The 20,427-nt window shown below is 37.2% G+C and overlaps 1 protein-coding gene and 1 long non-coding RNA gene across 5 annotated transcripts in view; one reads left to right on the forward strand and one right to left on the reverse strand.

Moving 5' to 3' along the window:
• Window positions 1-5,071: 5,071 nt before the first annotated feature.
• Window positions 5,072-7,490, forward strand: LOC134164033 (uncharacterized). Its single transcript, XR_009964972.1, has 3 exons — window positions 5,072-5,700; window positions 7,191-7,252; window positions 7,368-7,490. It is a non-coding gene; the product is annotated as an uncharacterized LOC134164033 (long non-coding RNA).
• Window positions 7,491-8,475: 985 nt separating this feature from the next.
• Window positions 8,476-20,427, reverse strand: part of PRKD1 (protein kinase D1) — a 137,583-nt gene continuing 125,631 nt past the window's right edge. For all 4 annotated transcript variants that reach the window (XM_062619381.1, XM_062619379.1, XM_062619380.1 and 1 more), the window contains 2 exons: window positions 11,605-11,690; window positions 8,476-9,452 (listed from right to left, as the gene is read on the reverse strand). In XM_062619381.1, coding sequence (XP_062475365.1) covers window positions 9,234-9,452; window positions 11,605-11,690 — 305 coding nt within the window. In that variant the 3' untranslated portion in view covers window positions 8,476-9,233. The remainder of the gene's footprint in view (window positions 9,453-11,604; window positions 11,691-20,427) is intronic.

A 20,427-nucleotide genomic window follows, 5' to 3' on the forward strand; every position in this document is an offset into this window, starting at 1 on the left:
CTAAGGCAGAGGAGAAACTTATTGTTCGGAAACAGGGAGTAATTAGGAGGAGTGGTAGAAACTCTGAGACATTATATCATCAGACAGGAGGAGACTTAGTACCTATCTTATAATGAATTACTGTCTTTTCACATTAAAAATGACATAGTAGACTGAATATTACGTACTTGGCATATGCCTAAAGCTTTGTAAAATCAGAGCAATCACTAACTGATCTAGAGAAAAGCCTCAGGCCTTGCTTGCCTCTGTCAAGGAGCTTATTTACGCAGCTATCTAAGATGACCAGTAGGTGGCAAGGTACACAAATTCACAAAGCTGCTGCTCTGTCTGAAGAGCTGCAAACTGCGTGAGAAGTACTTAGCCGGAAGCCTGAATGGACTGTGACAGCAAAAGCCATCCCTGTGCTGAAAGATGGCCTCTAGCGTTTCAGCATTTTCATTTTTCTCTAAGGATGATTCCTTATTAAATATTTCAGTTTTATAATAAAGTCTGCACTGAGTTTGAAATCGGAAGTTGTTAACAAGTATCTACGATAAAAAGCAAAAGTATGAAAAAGATATTGCGAGGGGACTAAAATCACACCAGCCCTTGTTTCCCAGTTATCATGCAAATCATACAACAAAAGGTCTGGTTACTGGATGGCTCAGAAAATTAACAGTACCCTGGCGTTTTTGTCTTTGACCATTGTTTTGTGTTCAATCTAGGATGGTAATAGCTCCCCACTTGGCTAAAAAGAAATAACTTTGGTGGTTTCAGGCAAACACATGAATGTCCACATCATAAAATGTTAGCAGCTACCTGGCAAAGTGAGTTGAAAAGGAAAGCTAAGGCTTTGTCTGAACAGGGAAGCTGTGCTACTTATGTGAATTTAGTTAGTGAATTTAGTTAACATGATATTATTGTATGGATCTAATCATAATTGTATACTTATTTCTGTATTTAACCTCTACAGCTATAAGAGACTTTTGTGCTTATATAAATAGGTCTACTCTAGGGGCTGTGCCAACAAGATTTCACTGGTGAAAAGCACCAGCTTAGCCAACAAAAGAGTACAAATCTTGAGAGAGGATAATTGAGAGTAATAAATTAATAATTTCATCACCCTTAAGGCTATGAATACATGACTAAGTCTGTGCAAAACAAATTAGACATGGAGTATGCAGACCACCATTTTAAATATCTGTGATAGAGTTTATTAAGCATGAAAAATACTGCAGTATTTATGATCCTAATTCTGTAAAATCTGCACTACCTAGCCTTCCTGTTCTGTTATCTCCTTCTCCAGAGCCAAGCAGGTATTATCTTCATAGGCTGTCTGTTGTAACAGTGGAAGGGCTGTTAGGCAATCTTCTTCCTTCTGTCCAGAAGCCTCCTCAGCCTCCTTTCGAGCAAAAGCATTGCAATACTGCAATACTAACAATCTGCAGTAAATCTGGATCCAGAGGTCTGTGAGATGCAAAAGTAACTGGGTGCCTGCAAAGGCCTGTGCAAGGGCAAAGGGCCTTGAGGCTTTTAGATGGAAGAGGGTGTTCCCTGCCCCAGGTACTGAACCCTCAGCTACAAGACGCTTCCAGGGACAGGCAAGGCCAGTTTTGACTGGCAGACTGTGAAATAAGAAGCAGAAGAAATCATAGTCCTAGTACAGTCACTGACACCTCTACCCTCTTGATCAGAAGAGTAAATTGTGTCATGCAACTGTGCTTTTTTTAATATAGCACTAGGAAGGATTTAAGTGCTATCATGCATCTGTGACACACTAGCCTATTCATATGTGCATTTTTATTACATTGAACTGCAACATTGTTTTCTCAATATTGACTGGGAGGTGCTCCACATATTGCACAGGGAAAGGAGAGTCACAGGTGTAGTTTTATGTCATGTACTATGAAACTATGTCCTACTTTGTCATAGTACTTTCTTAGCAACGTACTAAGAGATTTGTGCTGAATGAGCTTGGAAACCCAGGGATCTGCCATGGGTAGGTAGTGCTTGTTACGAGGACTTCAGGGGATGTGCCTTTTCCCAGCAGCCAGCATGCAGACACTGTGACCTGTGAGGCACCTGTGGTTGTAGCTGCAGGAAGTCTGTGTATTTACAAGTTCTTTAAATGTTTGACAAAAACGTTTCTTTGTAAATGGATTGCAGTTCCCACTTCACACACACAGCGTAGCCTTTACCTCCCACAGAACATCCCATCTAAGGGTGCATAATCTTTGGATGCATCCAAACTGGCCTGGAAAGGCGAGGAAAGCATCATGTAGTATGCATGCCTTTTGTTGGTTTTGAGTTCAGATTACTGCTCTCTGCTCTCAAGTCATTCATTTACTTTCCTTGCCAGTTTGCCATCTACAAATAGAGTTAAATATAGAAACCTAATGAGGGGCTGACTGAAAATTTTGTACATTCCTGCATATTTTTGAATGTTGTATTTTCTAAATGTCATTAATTCCATACAAAACCTAAGATGTAAGTCAGAATAATGTCTGGCTGTGAAGGTGCTCTTGTTTTGAGAGTGCATTTGTGGCTGAGGTTTTTTTTTAGTTTGAGCTTGTTTTGAGCAATCCAGTTCACGTATTTAAACCTGTGTTCCCAGAGCTGTGAAGCATGAACAGTTGTATTTGCCTACTTTCTCACAGACAAGTGGCTAATAGTCATAAATTCTTAGAAAAATTAAAAGAATTGTGCATGGCAATAGTTTCAAAAAGGGGAATAGTATTCTGGATACCTAGCAATTTTGCTTTGTGGCTGTTCCAGGTTCTAAGTATGGATCCTATAACTTTCTCTGAATTTCATGGAAAGATTGACCTTGAAAACCAACAGTGTGTAAATTTTTTCCTTCATGTTTTACTGAGTTCTGAGAATGAGAAGGGGTATTTCAATTTTAAATACACATTTTCTGACGATGCTTTTCTTGTTTCATAGGAACTCTTCCAACTTCCTATTAATGTATATGCATATATAAACATATGCAATGTTTTTAGACAAGGGAGGCTGTTTTCAGGCCACAATGAATATGAAAATGCCATTATCAGACTCAAAGCAGTTAATCTTGAACTGACCTGTTTTCTGGATGGAACATTGATGTACAAAACTTCCCATTAAGATTAAGGTAAAGTCAAGTTCAGCCCAAGAACATAAAATGTGCTACTTATTAAGAGCTCCTTATTTCCCTGTGAAAGCCTTCAGTCATTCTTTTTCTACTAGTAGATCTCCTTTTGCCTGTTAGAGGTTTTCCAGTCAGATGCTCTGAGCCAAATACCTACTCTAACTTTTCACCACTTTGTGCCATGAATATTCTTGAATACTCATTCGTTTGAACGTGCTTCCTTTTAATGGATTAAAGAATAACATCTGTAGATATATATATTTTACATGAGCATGGCTTTTTAACATCACCTTAATTACTGTTTTTACTAGGATTCCTATTCTTAACACCTGTAGTGATCAACTGTGGTGAGTGGAGTTAGCAATACAATGCCATGAGCAAAGGTGGCAGGGTTAGAAACCGCAGCAGTCCTTAATCACTCACTGAAGAGTTTAAATCCTGTTTCATAAGGAATCAGGAAGTCCAAGACACCCAGAAATCCTCAGGAATTAAGATTTATAAGCTCAAAATTCCCTCTTGAGAAATGCAGTTAAGGACTCTGACACATGACTTCTGGCATACTTGGCTACAGTAGTGCAGTGCCCTCAGTCTTCCTCCTGCCCTTTTCCCATATGTCTCCCAGTGGTAGGGCTGGCAGAATGGAGCATCACAGTTCTAATTCACAATTAAAATTAAAAAATTAACTTAAAGATTAAAACTGTGCTTTTCAGTGTCAACTAGACAAGCTGAAATGTTCTATTTTAGGCCAGTAACAAACAGCTGGGGGCTGAGGCAGTAACATCTTAAACTGCTGCAGCTGTTTACTTGGTAAATATGGGCCAGGTTCCTCAAGTCAAATTTTATTTTTTCTTAAGAATATGTCAGTGCACTTTCCACTTATTAAATTTAGTGACCTAACTGCTCAAAATTAACTCATGTTTTTGTGTGCTTATGTCAACAGAGGAGCCAGACTGAACTTTTTGCTTTTTAAAGGGTAATTATTAGGACTTTCTAAAAAATCAGTTCCCATTAAAAGTGTAAGAGGTTGTCACCAGTAAGTCACTATTAATTTTGGAAGTTATATAGGAAACTATTTAAGTTATAGTTGGCAAATGTATCATAAACTCGTATTGGAAAATAGTTTGCCTGAATAGAAGTACTTCAGCAGAATCTGCCAAATTTCGTCAAACTTTGGCAGCGCACACGTTCTTACAGATTTCAGTATTTGCCTTAAAGGCTTTTCATTATGCCCATTTTCCTTATAGCTCTCCTGGTTGGCACCCTGCCTGGCAGATTTCTGCAGCTTGAGGCCTCAGGTTCTCCAGGCTCACAGAAGAGGTAGATGCCCTAGAGTGCAGGTTCTTAGTGCTTGGATGCTCAATCAAAACATTCAATTTCATGGGATTTGTAGATGTGCCTAGTGAGGCAGCAAAACAGTTTACACTTCTTATAATGTGTCCTGCACCCAAGCAAGCAAAGATTCAGGAAGAAGCACAGACAAATATTAGCTCACCCAGTAGAGCCTGATTTCATTATTCATTTGCTCCAGCTGCCAGGAATGAACTAAGCAAAGAGCAGGGCAAAACTCTGTAACCCATTCAGGTGTCAAATTTGTCACCACTGAAAAGTACCTGATCTACAAATACAGTTCCTCTGGCTTACATTTGATTTGGTTGAGCTCTTTCCATCTGGCACATGCACCATAAACCCTAGGAATATGAGACTTTTGGTTCAGATGGCATAGATCTGGTCATGAGGTAGAAGGTGGCCAGTGCAGTGTGTGACTGGGTGACTGGCCTCCTTTGCTGCTAGAATGAATTATAGTCTATCTTTTCAGAGAAACAAAGAAAAAAATTATCTCAGTGAAAGTGATAAGCTGAGCAAGGTTTGGGTGCTAAACTGCTACAAGGGCTGGGCTCTGGTTTATCTGCATGAAGCAGAACTTTTCCAAGATACCAACATTTTAGTAGACCTATCTGAATAATACTGCACCATAATGCATAGCTACTCAACTCTGATTTCTCCCCATGATTTAGGGACTGAAGTAGTATATGTGGGTTAACTTGCCTAGTGGTTCATTTTGAAAATTTCCTTTGGAGTTTTCTTTTTTTTTTTTTTTATTTTCTCCCTAATTTCACGGGAGGCCAAGTAGCTGTTCCCATTATTCCAGTAAGGATTTGGGTTTTTTTTCAGTTTATTATCCATTTCCACATCACCTCTGTGACTTCATTGTCCAGGTGTCCTGGTTTTGACACCACAACACCAGGATAAATTCAGGAGTGCAGAAGAGGTGTCGACTTATCTAATAATGTAAAATAAATAACCTGTTTTCTTTAACTTCTCAAAGAATAATAGACTGTTGCTGACACAAAAAAAAAAAAATCCAGACTGTTATTGCCTTGCCATGAGGCCAGGATTTACAAATTTCTAATCATCAGAGAGGTGAGACTTCAGGAAGGCTTTTCACTAGTGAGGTGTAGAATAAAAAAGGAGAAGGGGAAGGCAAAATATACAACTAGTTTTGGAGAAATCCTGTTGAGAACAAGGAGGTCTGGTGTAGAATCTGAGACACTGGGAAACAAGACCCACTGACAGGAATTCCCCTCCATAGGAATGTGTGTATAGATGGTCACACATGGCTCAGCAGCTGTGTGACAGTTGAGCTGCACAAGTTGCATTAAGTGCATGCTTTTGTCTTACCTTGTTTCCTGAGTTAGTTAAACTGCCTGGACAAGATATTGAATTAAGAAAGTGTATGTGAATGAATAAAAAAGATGGTAGAAGTGAAAATGGCAACATAAATCAGAAGTTCTAGCTTCCAAGTATGTATTGGCTACTTGTCTGCATTCACCAGCTGTTTTGACACAATCAACATGTCTATAGATGTATGATTATGTGTATACGTGCTTGATATGCAGATGATATGCAGTATCACATGAGAAAAGGAAAACTATCAATAGATCCTCAGGTCAATACTTATGTGCAGTGTAACCACTACTGGTTTTGTTTCCATGACACATGTGCAGGAACTGTTTGCCTAATGGAAAATGTAAAGTCCATGGAAATATTACTACAGAGCAGCCTACCATTCCTTTTTCCTGAGTAATATGAGCAAAGGAAAATCATGTAGGACAATATGATCCCAGATTTGCTTCAGTACATTTTGATGCCGATGTATCTGGAAGCGCAAGTTTCCGTTTAGGCTTTGAGTTAGGAATCAGTGAATTCATCTGTCTTCATTGGTCTGGCTGAGCTGCAAACAGTTCAGATTTCACAGTGCAACATTTTTGAACGGCAGCAGGGAAAATTTTAATTTATTATATTGGCTAATGGCAGATTCCTTTTTGAAAAGCAATGAATATTTGCACAGCAAGTTCTCTAAAGTGATGAAGTAAGCTTCAGTGCTCAAAAAAAAACAGGCACAGGGAGGAAAAAAGTACAATACACTCATAATAAAACAAGAGTTCCTCTGAAAGTATGTTTAGTGGCTAGTCAGAAAGTCTCTCAGAGTAGTAATTTATTTATACTTTTGTCTATGCTCTGTTGGCAAACATTTTATCAGAAGTGCTTCATGAAATTAAATATGTTTATCAACATAGATCTGTGCTTAGCAAACCCTTATGCATTCTAAGCATTGCTATGGTAGAAATACCAGATGATGGGGTTTAGTGCAAGTACTCAATGTCCTTCCTTCATTAAAAGTTGCACTGTTTTTAATTTTGTCACCCAGCTTCTTAAGACATGCTGTTGCGTGTTGCAAAGATGCTTGCTTTTTTAATCTCCTGACTAGCGTCCGTGCTTGAGAACAGAGTGCCAGAATGCTATTTGATATTATTGAGAATTTAACTGTGTTGTTGAAAATTACCTGTGCTCAAGTGTTGCTACACTAATTGTAAATTAAATCAAACCACTATTAAAATCCTGACTCACTTAAATTGGTCAGAATGAAAGCTGAGCACTCAACATCTGTTACTGGTTAATGTTGAGGAACGAGGCAACAAAATTAATGCACTTCTGTGAGGTCACAGCTCCTTACAAAGAGTCATGATAGCAGCATCTGAACAAAGTTTATATGATTCTAGTAATTCCCCTCAATTTCCTTTAGAAGAAACAGTTAATTTGGCTTGACTTCTGGAGCTGTTGAAGAACAGAATATAATCTTTACCAGTGAGTCCACCACTGCACCTTTAAGTGGACTTGCTTTTAAATATATACACACATACACTTTTACTGACAGAAATCTGATAATCAGCCTCAGATCATTTTTATGTTTATTTTCCAGCTGATTCAAGATTAAGGCTGAATGAAAAATAAAAAATTATTAGCCAAATTTAGCCTTGTAGGAATGTCCCAACTGAAAATACAGACAGCAGAGCATGGCAGAATAGTCAACACATTTGAACTCTACTCAACCACAACTGTTTCAGAACATGTTACAAGGCCAGTGTTATCAGAGAGCTTCCTTCAGCATCCAGCTCATGTCGAAAATGATTTCTTTTTTGGCAGTAGGAGCATCAGAAAGAGGTGGGAGGAGATGAGTAATTTTTTCACAATACTTTCTAATTTTCTATAAAATACTTCTTTCCCCCTTTTCCATTTGAATAAAAGAGTTTTTTCTTAATTTATTTTACATTACACACTGTCTGACCAGTAGGGGTGCAAAATACCTAAGAAAAATTCTGATGGCTTTGGTAATGTTATGTATCTGGCATAGATTTCTTCTGGACAAAGCTCTTCATCGATGGAAGAATGGATTTACCTATTGAAAAGCTGATAATTGTAACATAAAGCCAAGATTTGATCAGTAGAGGTTTACCATAAGTTGTTATTAGGTCTTATTATTGCATACTTCTGCCTTTCATCCCGTGTATCTTTTCTTTCTTAACCTCAGTCTTCAAAACCCATATATCAACTGGGATTTTTTTTCCGAGACAGCCTGTGGCATAATTTTCACTTGTCACTGAGTTATTCTGGAACATGTTTTACAGTGCAGCCTGAACCCCTCTCAGAGTTAAACTAATATTAAGTAATACTAAGTAATAATTAGAAATGAAAATTAGCATCTTTAAACTTTTCAGGAGAGATCCATATTACCCTGTCAGTTCAATGGAAGTCAGTGGAAAAGCAGAAGCAGCACACTTCTCTAAGAACTAAATCCCCATTAACATGTCCTCAACTCCCCCACTGCCCCAGTAAGTTTCAAAACTGATTGAACTTGTGATATAAAATCAGTCCATGTAGGTTCTTACAAATTATGTTTTATAGGTATGCAGGTTAGCTGGTGGCATTTTCCTACCTGCCTCTACACAGGCTTCTTAAAGCTGAGCTAAATTACTCCACCTACTCCTGATGCCATTCCAGGGATATTTTAAACAGAAAGATTAACCAAATTAACCCATTTTAACAAGATTTTTATTGAAAACATACACAAAGTCAACAAGTTATTTAGCTTCTGAATGTACATTTTAGAGAATATTCATATTAGAGAAGAATATTTTAAGAAAAGGAGAAATACAACAGACATGCTGCAGTTTACATTACTAAGGCATTTAGGCTTAAAAGCAAATTATACTGTGTGCATGTGTGTGTGTGTAACTACATACACAAACACATAAACATATACACACAAGATCTGATTTGAAACTGTACAGTGCTATGCAATTAATTATATTTTGCTTCTTCTATTTTTCCAACACTAAATAAAGCTTTTATCCAAAGTAGAAGTTGTTCACAGAACAGCAGTTATAATCTACTCTTCAAGAGTTTGCTTACAATACTAACGATGCACAAAAAAAAACCCAGATCCTCATGGGAAAGTTCTCTCTTACCAAAATGAGTCTCAAGTAAGAAAAACACTAGCTTGCAAAGGCACCGTGGAGACAGGTTTTAATACATTAAATACAACATGAATCATTCACAATAACAAGTTTAGTGTTTCTGGGAACTTTTGTAAATACAACACAGTTGGTCACACAAAAATGTTTCTGTTGATTTGTCTTGGCAACTCAGATACATCAACAGTGTAACAGCATAACAGCTTTGTTCCCATCTGACAGAAAATAATGGCAGTTCTGCAAGGCAAACGTTAAACCTGACCGTATGTATTTATTAATTCCACAGTGTTTTGACAGATTAGAGGGGATACAACTTAAAGGATGCTGACACGCTCGCTGAGGGCTTTCATTTCTGTTTCTTCTAGCTTGGTGTTTTCATTATGGTTAGCATGTAGACTGATAAGGTGTGCTGGATAGCGCAAACCATGTTCTCCTGAATACTGTTCCCATCGTGAGTCATCACTTTCATGGGTGATGTAACGCTCCCCCATTTTACATTCAAGTTCCCTTAAATCTAACCAGGTTTGATAGTCCTGAAACAGAGTAACAGCAATAGTTTTAAATTTCCTGAAATAAATTATGTTCCCCGCTACTATAGATTATGCAAAGTGCTATTAACTCTGCAATCTAAAGGTCACACATTCTTATTACTCCAGAATGAAAAAAAGTCTTACAATTAATAAATATGAAATCTGCCTATAGAGATATGTTTTCTCAATCTAGAGGATTGTTCGATAACTTAATTTTATTAACCTCTGTCTTAAGTGTATATATTATATATGGAGATGTTACTGGTAGTTTTGCAAAATGTATGGATAGTTTACAGATTTCCATAATATCTAAGTGAGACAGGGTTGTAAAACAATTCCTGACACTAGTCACAAGGTGAATGAGGAAGAAGAAATATCTATATCATGCATGTATATCCTAGTGATCTTTATCAAATAGTGAAGACAGTTGATCTCTATCGGAATGCGAACTTAGCCTGAGCTAGAAAAGATCTGCTTTTCCAAATTTAGGCAATTACTGTCATGCTCAAAGAGACTTATTAATCTAAACATCAAGGTACTTTGGAAATCTGAGATAGTCAACAGTAAAGCTGGAAACTGGTTTGGTTCTCGCACTGTTTAGACCATCATGCTCTGCAGCCTGTCATCTGCCTAAAGTATATCTTGAGTTTAATATTTAATTTCTTATTCCCACCCAAAGTGTAAATGAAGCTGTAGTAATAAAGTCAATCCTAGCCCCATGCAGACTAGCCTCAGCTCACAATCCTGAATCCATTTTGCTTTTTTAATCCTTCTCCCTGTCTCAACCTAAGACATAACCCTTGTCACCTAGCCAAAGCACCAGAAAGCCCCCACACTGTAAATGCATTAAAGCCTTCATTCTCAGTATCTCCCATGGTTTGGCCTACTTCAAGCACATCCTTTCAGAATTCACCTCTACTTGCACCACTGTTATCTTTCCTTCGCCCACACTATTGGTCTCTTGGGGAAAAAGGACTCATCCATGGTGCTAGAGCTGATGCAGTACTGCCTCACCTTAGCTTACCCCCACTCACTACTGCATGGTGGCAAAAGTGGATGTACAAAGGTGAAGGACTCTGTCCCATCATGACAGACAGCCAGCACCCTTGCTGCAGATCTTAGCCCAGATCACCTCTCAAGTCTCCAAAGTCTTAGACAAATACATTCTGCAATCATTGTCACGGAGAAGAGTAGGAAAAAGACTAGAGAGTGACAAGAAAACTAGGAGTTAAAAAGCAAGCCCAGAAAGAATGTCCCTGGGGAAGGCAGGTTGCAGGGTGGCAGGCTGCAGCCCTTTTCCTCTATACCAGCAGGTCATAAGGTACTGGAGCAGGACTCAGTTTTCAGTTTGGATAAAGATTCCTTTGGGATTGTGGACTATGCATCTTACCTGTGCTATGCCTTTGACACAATTACTTTCCCAGATGTGAATCCTTTGGGAGATCCCATGGGCTGATGTCCCAGCCTGGCCTCAGCCTGTCCCCATCCCCAGGGAGGGGTCCAAAGTGGCCAGGCCTGGGCCACTCCGCAGGCAGCCTACCCTGCTCCCTGGCTGGGGGCAGTGGAACAGGTTCTGGCTGCTCACTACACTGGTTCTAGCTTAGGTCTTTAACTTGCAGTGATTTGGCTGCTGTCAGAACCAAAAAATTAACATATGAGGAGTAGAAGACAGTGGCTGCTAGCATCTCAAAAATTCCTAACATTTCAGTTTTTAATGGGAAGCATCAACTGGAGGTGGCTAATGAATTTTCCTAGAAAGCATACAACTTCACTATTTCTTCTGATGACTGTGAAGTGAAAGCCCATTGATTAGTTTTAATAAGAAGTGAATTGGGGTGGACTCCAGGCAACAAGATAATGTACATCAAATGACTATAAGAGGGTTTTTTTATACATCATGTGTTCAGTGGACAAACAAGATAAAAAAATTTTTGTGGTGTATTCTGAAAATATGAGAGAGTTTAGTATTGAAATCTAATACTTCAGAAATTAATGAGAATCTGTAGGTAAATTGGTGAAGGAAGATAAGGTCCTCAGGATCTGAAAACATCTTCAGGTCTGCAGATTTGCTTAGATTCTACTATGCTTAAAGAGGAAATTGTTTACATACTTAGAAACTAAATGCATAACAAAAAACATGGATTTGTAGCAATACCTGTAACCACGGGTGACTTAATGTTTTGTCCACACTGTAGCGCTTTCTCATTTTCACTTGCAACAAATTATTTATGAGATCAATAGCTGAAAATAAATAATATTGAAAAATGTCAGTTTAAATATGTATTTTTTAACAAGGAAATGCAAACCAGAGATAAAGAGACATGGCAGATGTAAAAGGAGGACAGTTATCCCTTCTTATTCCAGTCTTTTACAAACTGCAGTCAGCAGTTACCTGCTAGCTAGCATAGTCTACCCCTGTGTGTTCATTTGAAGGCACACAGCAAAGACTGAGGATAATTTTCACTAAGTTCCTGTTCAAATGAAAAAGATCTCATGTAAGTGAGGACTACAGTATTCTTCAAGTACCACAGTAAACACATCTGTATATATTTTTCTGAGGCTCTCAGTATCATTTTAAGGTGACTGACAGCAGCACCTTCCCAGGCAAGGAATCAGGTTTTGAAGTCACTAAATCTTGCAACACTAAGCTTTTGAACAGAGGATTGCTTCTACCTGCCAGTCAGCAGTATGGTGTTTGATAAAAGCAAGCGGGCTTCTTTACAAATTTCTTATTTTCTGTATTTTTGAAGGAGTCAATGATTCTCTGGGGTTACAGGTATGTCCTCAGCGGTACCTGAAGGGAAGAGTTCCATGAGTCCATGACCAGTGCATGGAACTGTACCAAGTGACCTGTTTGGAAAAATCTCTGGGATGCTGCTAAGCTTTGACAGCACCTACTAAAACCTTCTTTTTTTTCCTTTTTTTTTTTTTTTTAAGTAAGAAAGAAAAAAGTGCACTGTGAAAGATTAAATTCTATTCTAGGTGGTGTTAAACGTTCGGCATGTGGAAGCTTATTGGTTTAGAATAATTGACTGGCCACTGGGAATTACAGTATTACTGCAGCTTTCCCATTTCATTACAGTATCTCTTGACTTGTCCAAAGTATGCTGGTTTCCATCTTTATGTAGGTGAAGAAAGAGACCAAGTTTCAACAGCAAAAAGCATTTGGTATTTTTTACTAGGAAATCGTGCAATTCAAGCAAAGCAATTTCTTAAACGTAAGAGTTCTGAGTATCAGAAGTCAAGATGCAAAGGATACATACTGGCAAAGCAACAAAAGGACAGTGCTGCGTAAAGAAGAAGCTAGAGAGTTCAATACAGACAGACTGAGTGCTGGAACTGAAGGATTAAACGATTTCTTTAGGGATCTGGAATAGTCTGTTAATGAGAAAATTCTGAATTTAACTGGTGTTTAATTGTAGAGGTTCAGACACTGATGGGTTCTGTGGGACTATTTAAAGGAAATGAGGAAAGATCCTGGTTATTCTGTTTCAGCTTACAAAAAACCCATGTTGTCCTGAGAATATCCTGACAGCCACTACCTAACATAGTTTGGTCTGGCTACAGTTCATATAAGATGCACAGTACATATGTACAGTACCTATAAGATGTACATGTTGGCTCACTTTCTGAATTAAAAAAAAACATATAATTAATATTTTCATGATTACACTTGAAGTTGTTAAAAACACTGGAGAGAGAATAAAATTTGGAAGGTACTAACACTTAGTTTTGACATACAACTCAAGTGTGATCCAGGGAACCAAACTGTGACATCTACTGTTAGGACATTTAAATTTTCTGTCTAGGAAGATAAAGGAGGTTTGAAAAAGGGTAGCAACTACACTGTATTTTACAGTAAATTTTATGAATTTTCATTACAGACTTGATTATTTTTTAAGCCAAATTTTAAAGTAATCCTTGTCAGATATTTTAGGAGCCTTATGAAGTTTGACAATATTTTTCTGTAAAATCAATAATTCAGTAAATGCAGAATGTTAAGAAAGAGCACCTATGGCCTGCACATCATCTACAGAAATCCAACAGGTTATCACCAAGAAAGCAACCTGAATGAAGGCTCTGAGAGGATTATGGTACTGCTTTTTCTAACACTTTTATGGGCTCCTATTTACTTCCCATGACTTAAGGATAGCAGCAGCCAGCTGAGGGCTTATCAAGTTCCACGAGCTGCAGACTTTGTAAGAGGGGATAAACTAGTCAACTACTCCAGTAACACGACTACTGATCATTTAGGTTATCATTCAGCAGGATATCCAGTGGGAAGATTCAAATCCAACTTTAAGAAGCTGTATGCCCCCTTGATTTTCTTTAGTTGCATTTTATACAGAAGAACCTCCAGAGTTGAGGTTTGTGTTTCTAAACTGCTCATAGCAGTTTCTCTGTATGGCAAATAATGAACTGTAGTAAAGACACAGTTGTTACAATTTTCACACTGCATATTAACACATGGCAATTACAGTTTTCACAGGGATGACTGCTTTAATTCACTTAGGATGTGACACACATTAACAAAAAAGTTTATGAAATATCTGAAAACACTATTCTGAACCTACCGTTCATTTAGTCCTACTACACAGACTTTAACTTTTCATGTTATAAAAAAGAAATCACCTTAAGAATATCAAGAAAAGCAGTCCCAAATTAACAAAAGATTAACTCAGTCCATAATTTTTAAAGTACACCCATAATATTAGCTACTCTTACATCTACCACTTACAAAAAATTAAGCTGCTGCCATTAATACAAAACTTTGGACTTCCTAGATCCTGGGTTCTTCTGAGTATAGCTCTATTGATTACTGGTATAAGTTTTTCATACACATAAACCCCTTTCCTACTGCTGGTAAGTACAGCTTTGTTGACAAATCATTTTTGCAAAAGTTGAATCTTCAACTGGCAGAGATTATTATTTTTAGGGACATAGATTCTGCTGTACTATCAAAAAAGAAAAAGAAAAAAAAAGCTTGACCATTATAAACTGCACATCTATAAGAGAGAGATTTTCTAACAGTAATCTATCCTAGCAAACATGTAAGTATAGCAAAGACCTTAGTTTAAACAGCTAGTTAAACATTTACTGAGGTAGAGCATCTTTGAGGTATAACATGCATTTGACCTTGTATTTAATGCTCATTCATGTGACTTTCTCAGTAACGTGTGAAACGAGTTGCTATTCGCATTGTGCTGAAAAAAGGCTAAATAAATACTGGCTTGAAGGCAGCTGGAGTATTTATTTCTGACTCAAAAGCAGTGTAACAGGCATACCATGATTAAATTTAATGCATGTAAGAAATTGCATTGTTTCTTTCCAAATTATTTAACAGTATGAAGTAATGTGAAGCACCTAATCAACAGTGTGCACATCACATAGCTCATCAGGCTACTAGTAATAGCTGTGTTGGTAGCTGATGAAAATATAATTATGAATACAATGATTTATGAAAATTCCACAACAGAACAAAACACAGCATGAATAATCCAAAGTTTGACATAGCACATTGTAGGACATCCACTACCTAATTCACCTTCTAGTGAAGACACACTAGATAAAAAACACTAATAGGCAGATAAAATCCTTCAGGGAGTACTGTCTTTATATATAACATGTAGATCAGCCAAAACAAATCTTTTGAGATGATGCAAACTTGGTGGACTGCAAGGTCAAAGTTGGAAATGAACAGTACCACTGTTGAAAATAGCCTCCATGTTTGACAGATGTGAAATTTAAAACTATAAAATAGGAAAGAATTCTACAAGCAGATTACTTTGTATGAATATCCAGCAAAATTCCACCCTGAAGTCTGAATTGTCTTACAGCAATTCAGTGAACTTAGAAATGCAAGCTGGCTTGACAATCATTGAAGATGGAACAGAAACAGCAGATTGGGTAACAGGATGTTGAATAGCTGGGACAAAACCCAAAGTTTACCACAGAAACGCTCTCTCTAGAGTAATGTTTCACAGTTCTATTTAGACATACAAACACAAAAAATGGAAGGCATCGGAAAAAGGTGGGAAAATGCAGCCACTTAGTGGGGGTGGAAATCAGGATTCCCTACAGAGGAATCTGTGAGATCTCTGACAAACCTTACAATGTAAAGCAATTGGATTTGGTGAAGCTAGAGAAACGATTTTGTGCAGGAGGGCGAAGCTCTGGGAAACAATGCTTGCAGAAATATTCTGAAGGGATATCCAGTTGGGAAAAAATATATTTCTGAAAGCTACAAAAATTGAAAGGTGTTAGTTTTTATAGGTTAAGTTTCAATGGAGGAAGAGGACAGACAAAGCATTACTCAAAAAATCTAGAATTTCTCAGGAGAAAGAGTTGATGAGATTAATCCAGATGTTATGACATCAGACAGACACATTATGGAGTGAAAAGAGTCACTGTTGATGACCACATTCCTGAGTGGCAGAGAAGACAGAACTGTTGGTAGCGACTGAAAGATATTAGGTACTTAAAAATATTATCCTCAAATGGTCTGTGCCTTCTTTCCTGGCTTGTGATTGTAGATTTTTATTTTTAAAATTGCTAGAAAATGCCACAGAATTCTCCAGAAAAAAAATTAGCACAGACCACACTATTATATTTATGACACAATTTTCCTCCAAAATACAATTTCTTCCCGTATCTTCTATTGCCTTATCAAGTGCAGTGTACAATTTTAAAAGCCAATGTAGTTTTACCTTAAGACCAGTAACACAATAAGGAACATAAAATGGGAACAGTTAGACTACTTTACCACTGTTGTTGCTTTTACAGACACAACGTTTAGGTGTGACCTGCCTCTTTTTTTTTTTCCCCTTCCCTTTTGAAGTTTTGGTAGCCTCTGCATTCCCACTTGAAAATTAACATGCTATTGTTTAGTAACATCAGAAAAAGCATCAACTGAGCACTAAAACTAAAGTGGTGACAAACACAACATCATTCACCTTATTTGTGCACTATCCATTAAATGAAAATAAATATGTGATTTTGCTAGAAAGTAAAGCATCTGAGCTTTTAGTTCCTCTCTGATTACAATAAAAATAGAAATAAACATGGCAAAACCTAATTTTAGCTATTCTTAATATTTTTTTACATGAGTTGTGGTCTGAAAAGAGCACTAAAATAACTACACTTGAGAAAAGTTTTACATTCAATTGCTCTTTGAGACAGGGTAAGTCATAAGCAAAGAAAGGAAAGGTTTGTGTGCTGTTCTGCTTTCCTCAGTGTTGATTTTTGCGATAGGCATGCAAAAGTTCCTAACTTTGCTTTCATTAGCCATTCTACGATAAATTATATGCCCTGTAATAAAGTCATTGCTACACAGACACTGGCAATACACTTTGGTGACAATCACGTACCTTAATCTGAACTGAAAATTGCAGAACAAGATAAAAATTCTGTAACTTTTGAAACATTTACAGATCTACTAAAAGCACATACACAGAAATTCAAGCAAACGAGTTCCTGTGGTTTGAGAAATGGGTAGTGCAGGCATACCAGCTGCATATGTTTGTGATCCTAACCTGGTACAGTTGTGAAGTAAACACCCTCCCCACACACATCTATTGTCTTATCTGCCATCAGTTGCTTTGTGCATGAAGCAGGATGTTGCTATAGGCAGCAATAGGTTTGAATAAACATTTCAATACGTTGGAATAAACATCCCCCCCCCCCCCTTTCTTTTTTTACCTCAAATTGGCATGTAATTCCTTCTACCACTTCTCACTATTCCACAACAGAGTTTCTAGGATTATATTATAAACATTCATAGCAACCAGTACTGACATATTTTAGCAGTAAAAAAAGAACTAACAGTCATACATATTGCATTCTATAAGGTCAGAGAACCTGAGCATTTTTATTGGCATGCATAGATCAGAGTTAATTCTTTTAGATGGTAGCCTAGATCTTCCAAGCTCACTGAATTGAGGCATGTAACATAGTCTCTGGATGAAGGTATGCTTTCAAAATCTAGCTGTAATGTACAATTCATAATGTACAATTTGTAGAGTGCATTGTTAAAGAGTGCTTAGATCCAGCACTGCATGAGAAGAAAGCAGTAAGTGAGATAAGTAGAATATCTACATTAGTTTTATTTATGGCAGCCCTTTGACAAATGTCTGTCATATTTCAAATTCACATAGCATAACACTTTAAAAAGACCTTTCTTACCTGCACTAAACATAGTATGTATTTTGCATTTATTTTTTTCTGGGACAATACTTGTCTAATCAATTTTGATTTCAATTTTTCAATGCTATGGCAATGCAGCAAAACTTTGGTTGAAGGCTTCTTGAAGACTGTGGTTGTAATGTGTTAATGTTCTGTCAAGTATTTGCATAGGTTTTTAAAAGTCAATTAAATTGGACTACCTGCTGGATCTTCAACACTTTTTCTTTCTTGTAAGTAAAAATCACTTCAATTACCTTGTTTTAATTTTGAAACAAAGAATAATGCTTTTTGCAAGAAAATATCTGTGTCGATCCTCCATGACAAAAAGCAATTTCAATCATAGCAGCTTGAAAGAAATCGGCTGATCAATGTTTATTAACACAGATTGTCAGATTCCACAGCAGCACCACATTCCACACTGTGATGCAACTCCCTAACAAGTTTGAGTGGAAGAACTAGCTGATGACAATTACTGTCTTCTTAGGAGAATTATTGCTATGATGCAAATTCCACAAAATACTTAAACAAGAAATCTACCGTACCTTTAAAAGAAACCTACTATGCATCTTTTTATATAAAATTTAAAAAAAAAAGTAATCATAGTCATGTATGTTAAAACTTCTTTTGAAAAATGTTCAGTGATCAAGAATAAATGGCAAAAAGAACAACAGAAAAGATATGGCAGGCTAATAATTCATTAGCTTAATCTCTTTGGGAAGGTAGAAGAGTCTAGGACAAGCTAAAGCAAGATTTTCAAGTGCACAAAAGTAATCTGTTGAGATTGAAATTAATTCTCTGATTGAATTTTGCAGATTCAGAACACCTTCTGCACAGGTGTTTATAAGCCCCAGTGTATTTACCTTGAAATGAGCTTCATTTTACCATAGTTTACATTTAAACACATGTAGCCTTTCAAATTGTTTTTATTTGCAATGTTTAGTACGCAACTTCATAAAACCTTTAAGGTCATCTGTTTCCCCACAAATGCTTCAGCCATTTGTAGCATCAGTTATCATGGCACTGTTTAGAATTGTAATTCAGATTAGATGTGTTAAGACACCAGGGACAGATCTGCATTTCAACCATGCTATATGGTCATAGATAATGGAAAGTGGACGGAGAGAGCAGGTCCCCAGGGCCCATGCACTGCCCTCTTGTGACCTGTGCAGGAATGTGGACCAGAATAGCTGACATGAGAAAAACATTTCTTTATTTCCCCTATGTAATTTGGAGTTTCAGTACAATTTTGAGCTCTAAAAATTAGCATTATCAAATAATATTTGCACATAATGGATTCGTTCAGATTTTTCAGGCTTTCATTTAGCATAACAGAGTGGCTCAATAGCTACCATTTTAAAACACATAATAAAGTCACAGCATATAAGCCAATTTTAATTTAGTAATCTGTTAAAGTGTGTTCTTTCCCCCCTTCTGCATGTTTGCAGACATATCCATTAACAACATATCCATTAACTCTTAATTAAGTCTGCAATTCTGTAAGAGGAGAGATAACACCCCAGTAGGTGAGCTTCCTGTAGGTGCTCTACTGCATCTTCACCTTTGAATGTAGAAATTGATCTTCTGTCTACAACCATAGAAACCTGTGGGAGATGATTTCTTGCAGCCTCTTCTGTGTTGACTGCTATTTGCTTATCTCTAGTGCCAGATAGAGCACTGTTGTCAAAAGATTCTGTCAGCTTACATATCAGAAGTGTGTGAAGGTTCAGGAGGACTTTAGTGTGTAACTGTGAAGATTTATAGTTGCTTTTTTCAATTATTTTTTTAAACCCCAACAGATCTCATCAAACTTTGTCTGCCACCAAGATAAAATGAAAATACTCTCAAAGCATTTTTCAATTGAGAGTCTCAAACAGCTATAATATATAATATAGTAAGCAGTAGGCACACTTCTCTAGGCTACACTTAACATGTAACTTAAAACACGTCACCTGAAACCCAGAAAAACTGTACTGTAAAAAACAGAAATCCTAATACTTGAATTTAATTTGGTACATAATACAATTCAGAATAAAAGATAAGAATCTGATAATATTTCCTTTGTTTTAATGATTTAAAAAAAAAAAAAAGAATCCCAAAGAAAATCCAGCTGCCTGAAATTGTCTGCTATGTACAAAAAAATGTTGGTGAAAATGGAACTTGTATTTTTAAGTGTCCTACTTAGCTGTATTTAGAGACATCTTTAAGAGAATTCATTTAACTTCTTTAAAGATATTCATAGTGAATTATTCATATTGTTCTTTTACTGTCAAAAGCCTTTGATGCCATTGACCAGAACTCCAGTTTCAAAAGTCTCACTGGTTATCTGTAAGCCTTCCCTCCAAGCAGGAAGTCTTTTTCATAACACTTTATCACACTGTTCTTGAAACTTCATTTACTTGGGATTGTCCAACCTTTTTTATCTTCTCCACAGAAAGACTATCAGGGTACAGCATCCTACTAAATGGAAACCAAATTACTGGCACAAGTAGAGTGAGAAAAAGGCTGAAGAGGCACTAAGTTTGAAAGAGTAGGTACAGAAGTAAGTATAAAACACCATTTCCAGCAGCTGAGGTGCCCCACAAGATTCTATAGCAACTTAATCTGTAGGTGGCTATGTGCCTCCTTCAGGACGTTCCGGGCAGGTCCCATGCTAGAGGATCTACTCCATATGCAGTCTACACATGCTCTGTATGAAATGTCTAAAGCAGCTGCTGGCACAAAACAGACACAGTGATTATGGCACATTACACTACCTTGAAATTTCAGTTTACACACACTATACATTGGTATGTATAGG

Source organism: Pezoporus occidentalis, unplaced genomic scaffold (assembly GCF_034315485.1).
Source record: "Pezoporus occidentalis ecotype Australia unplaced genomic scaffold, CSIRO_AGI_Poc_V1 ctg21, whole genome shotgun sequence".
Lineage (NCBI taxonomy): Eukaryota > Metazoa > Chordata > Aves > Psittaciformes > Psittacidae > Pezoporus > Pezoporus occidentalis.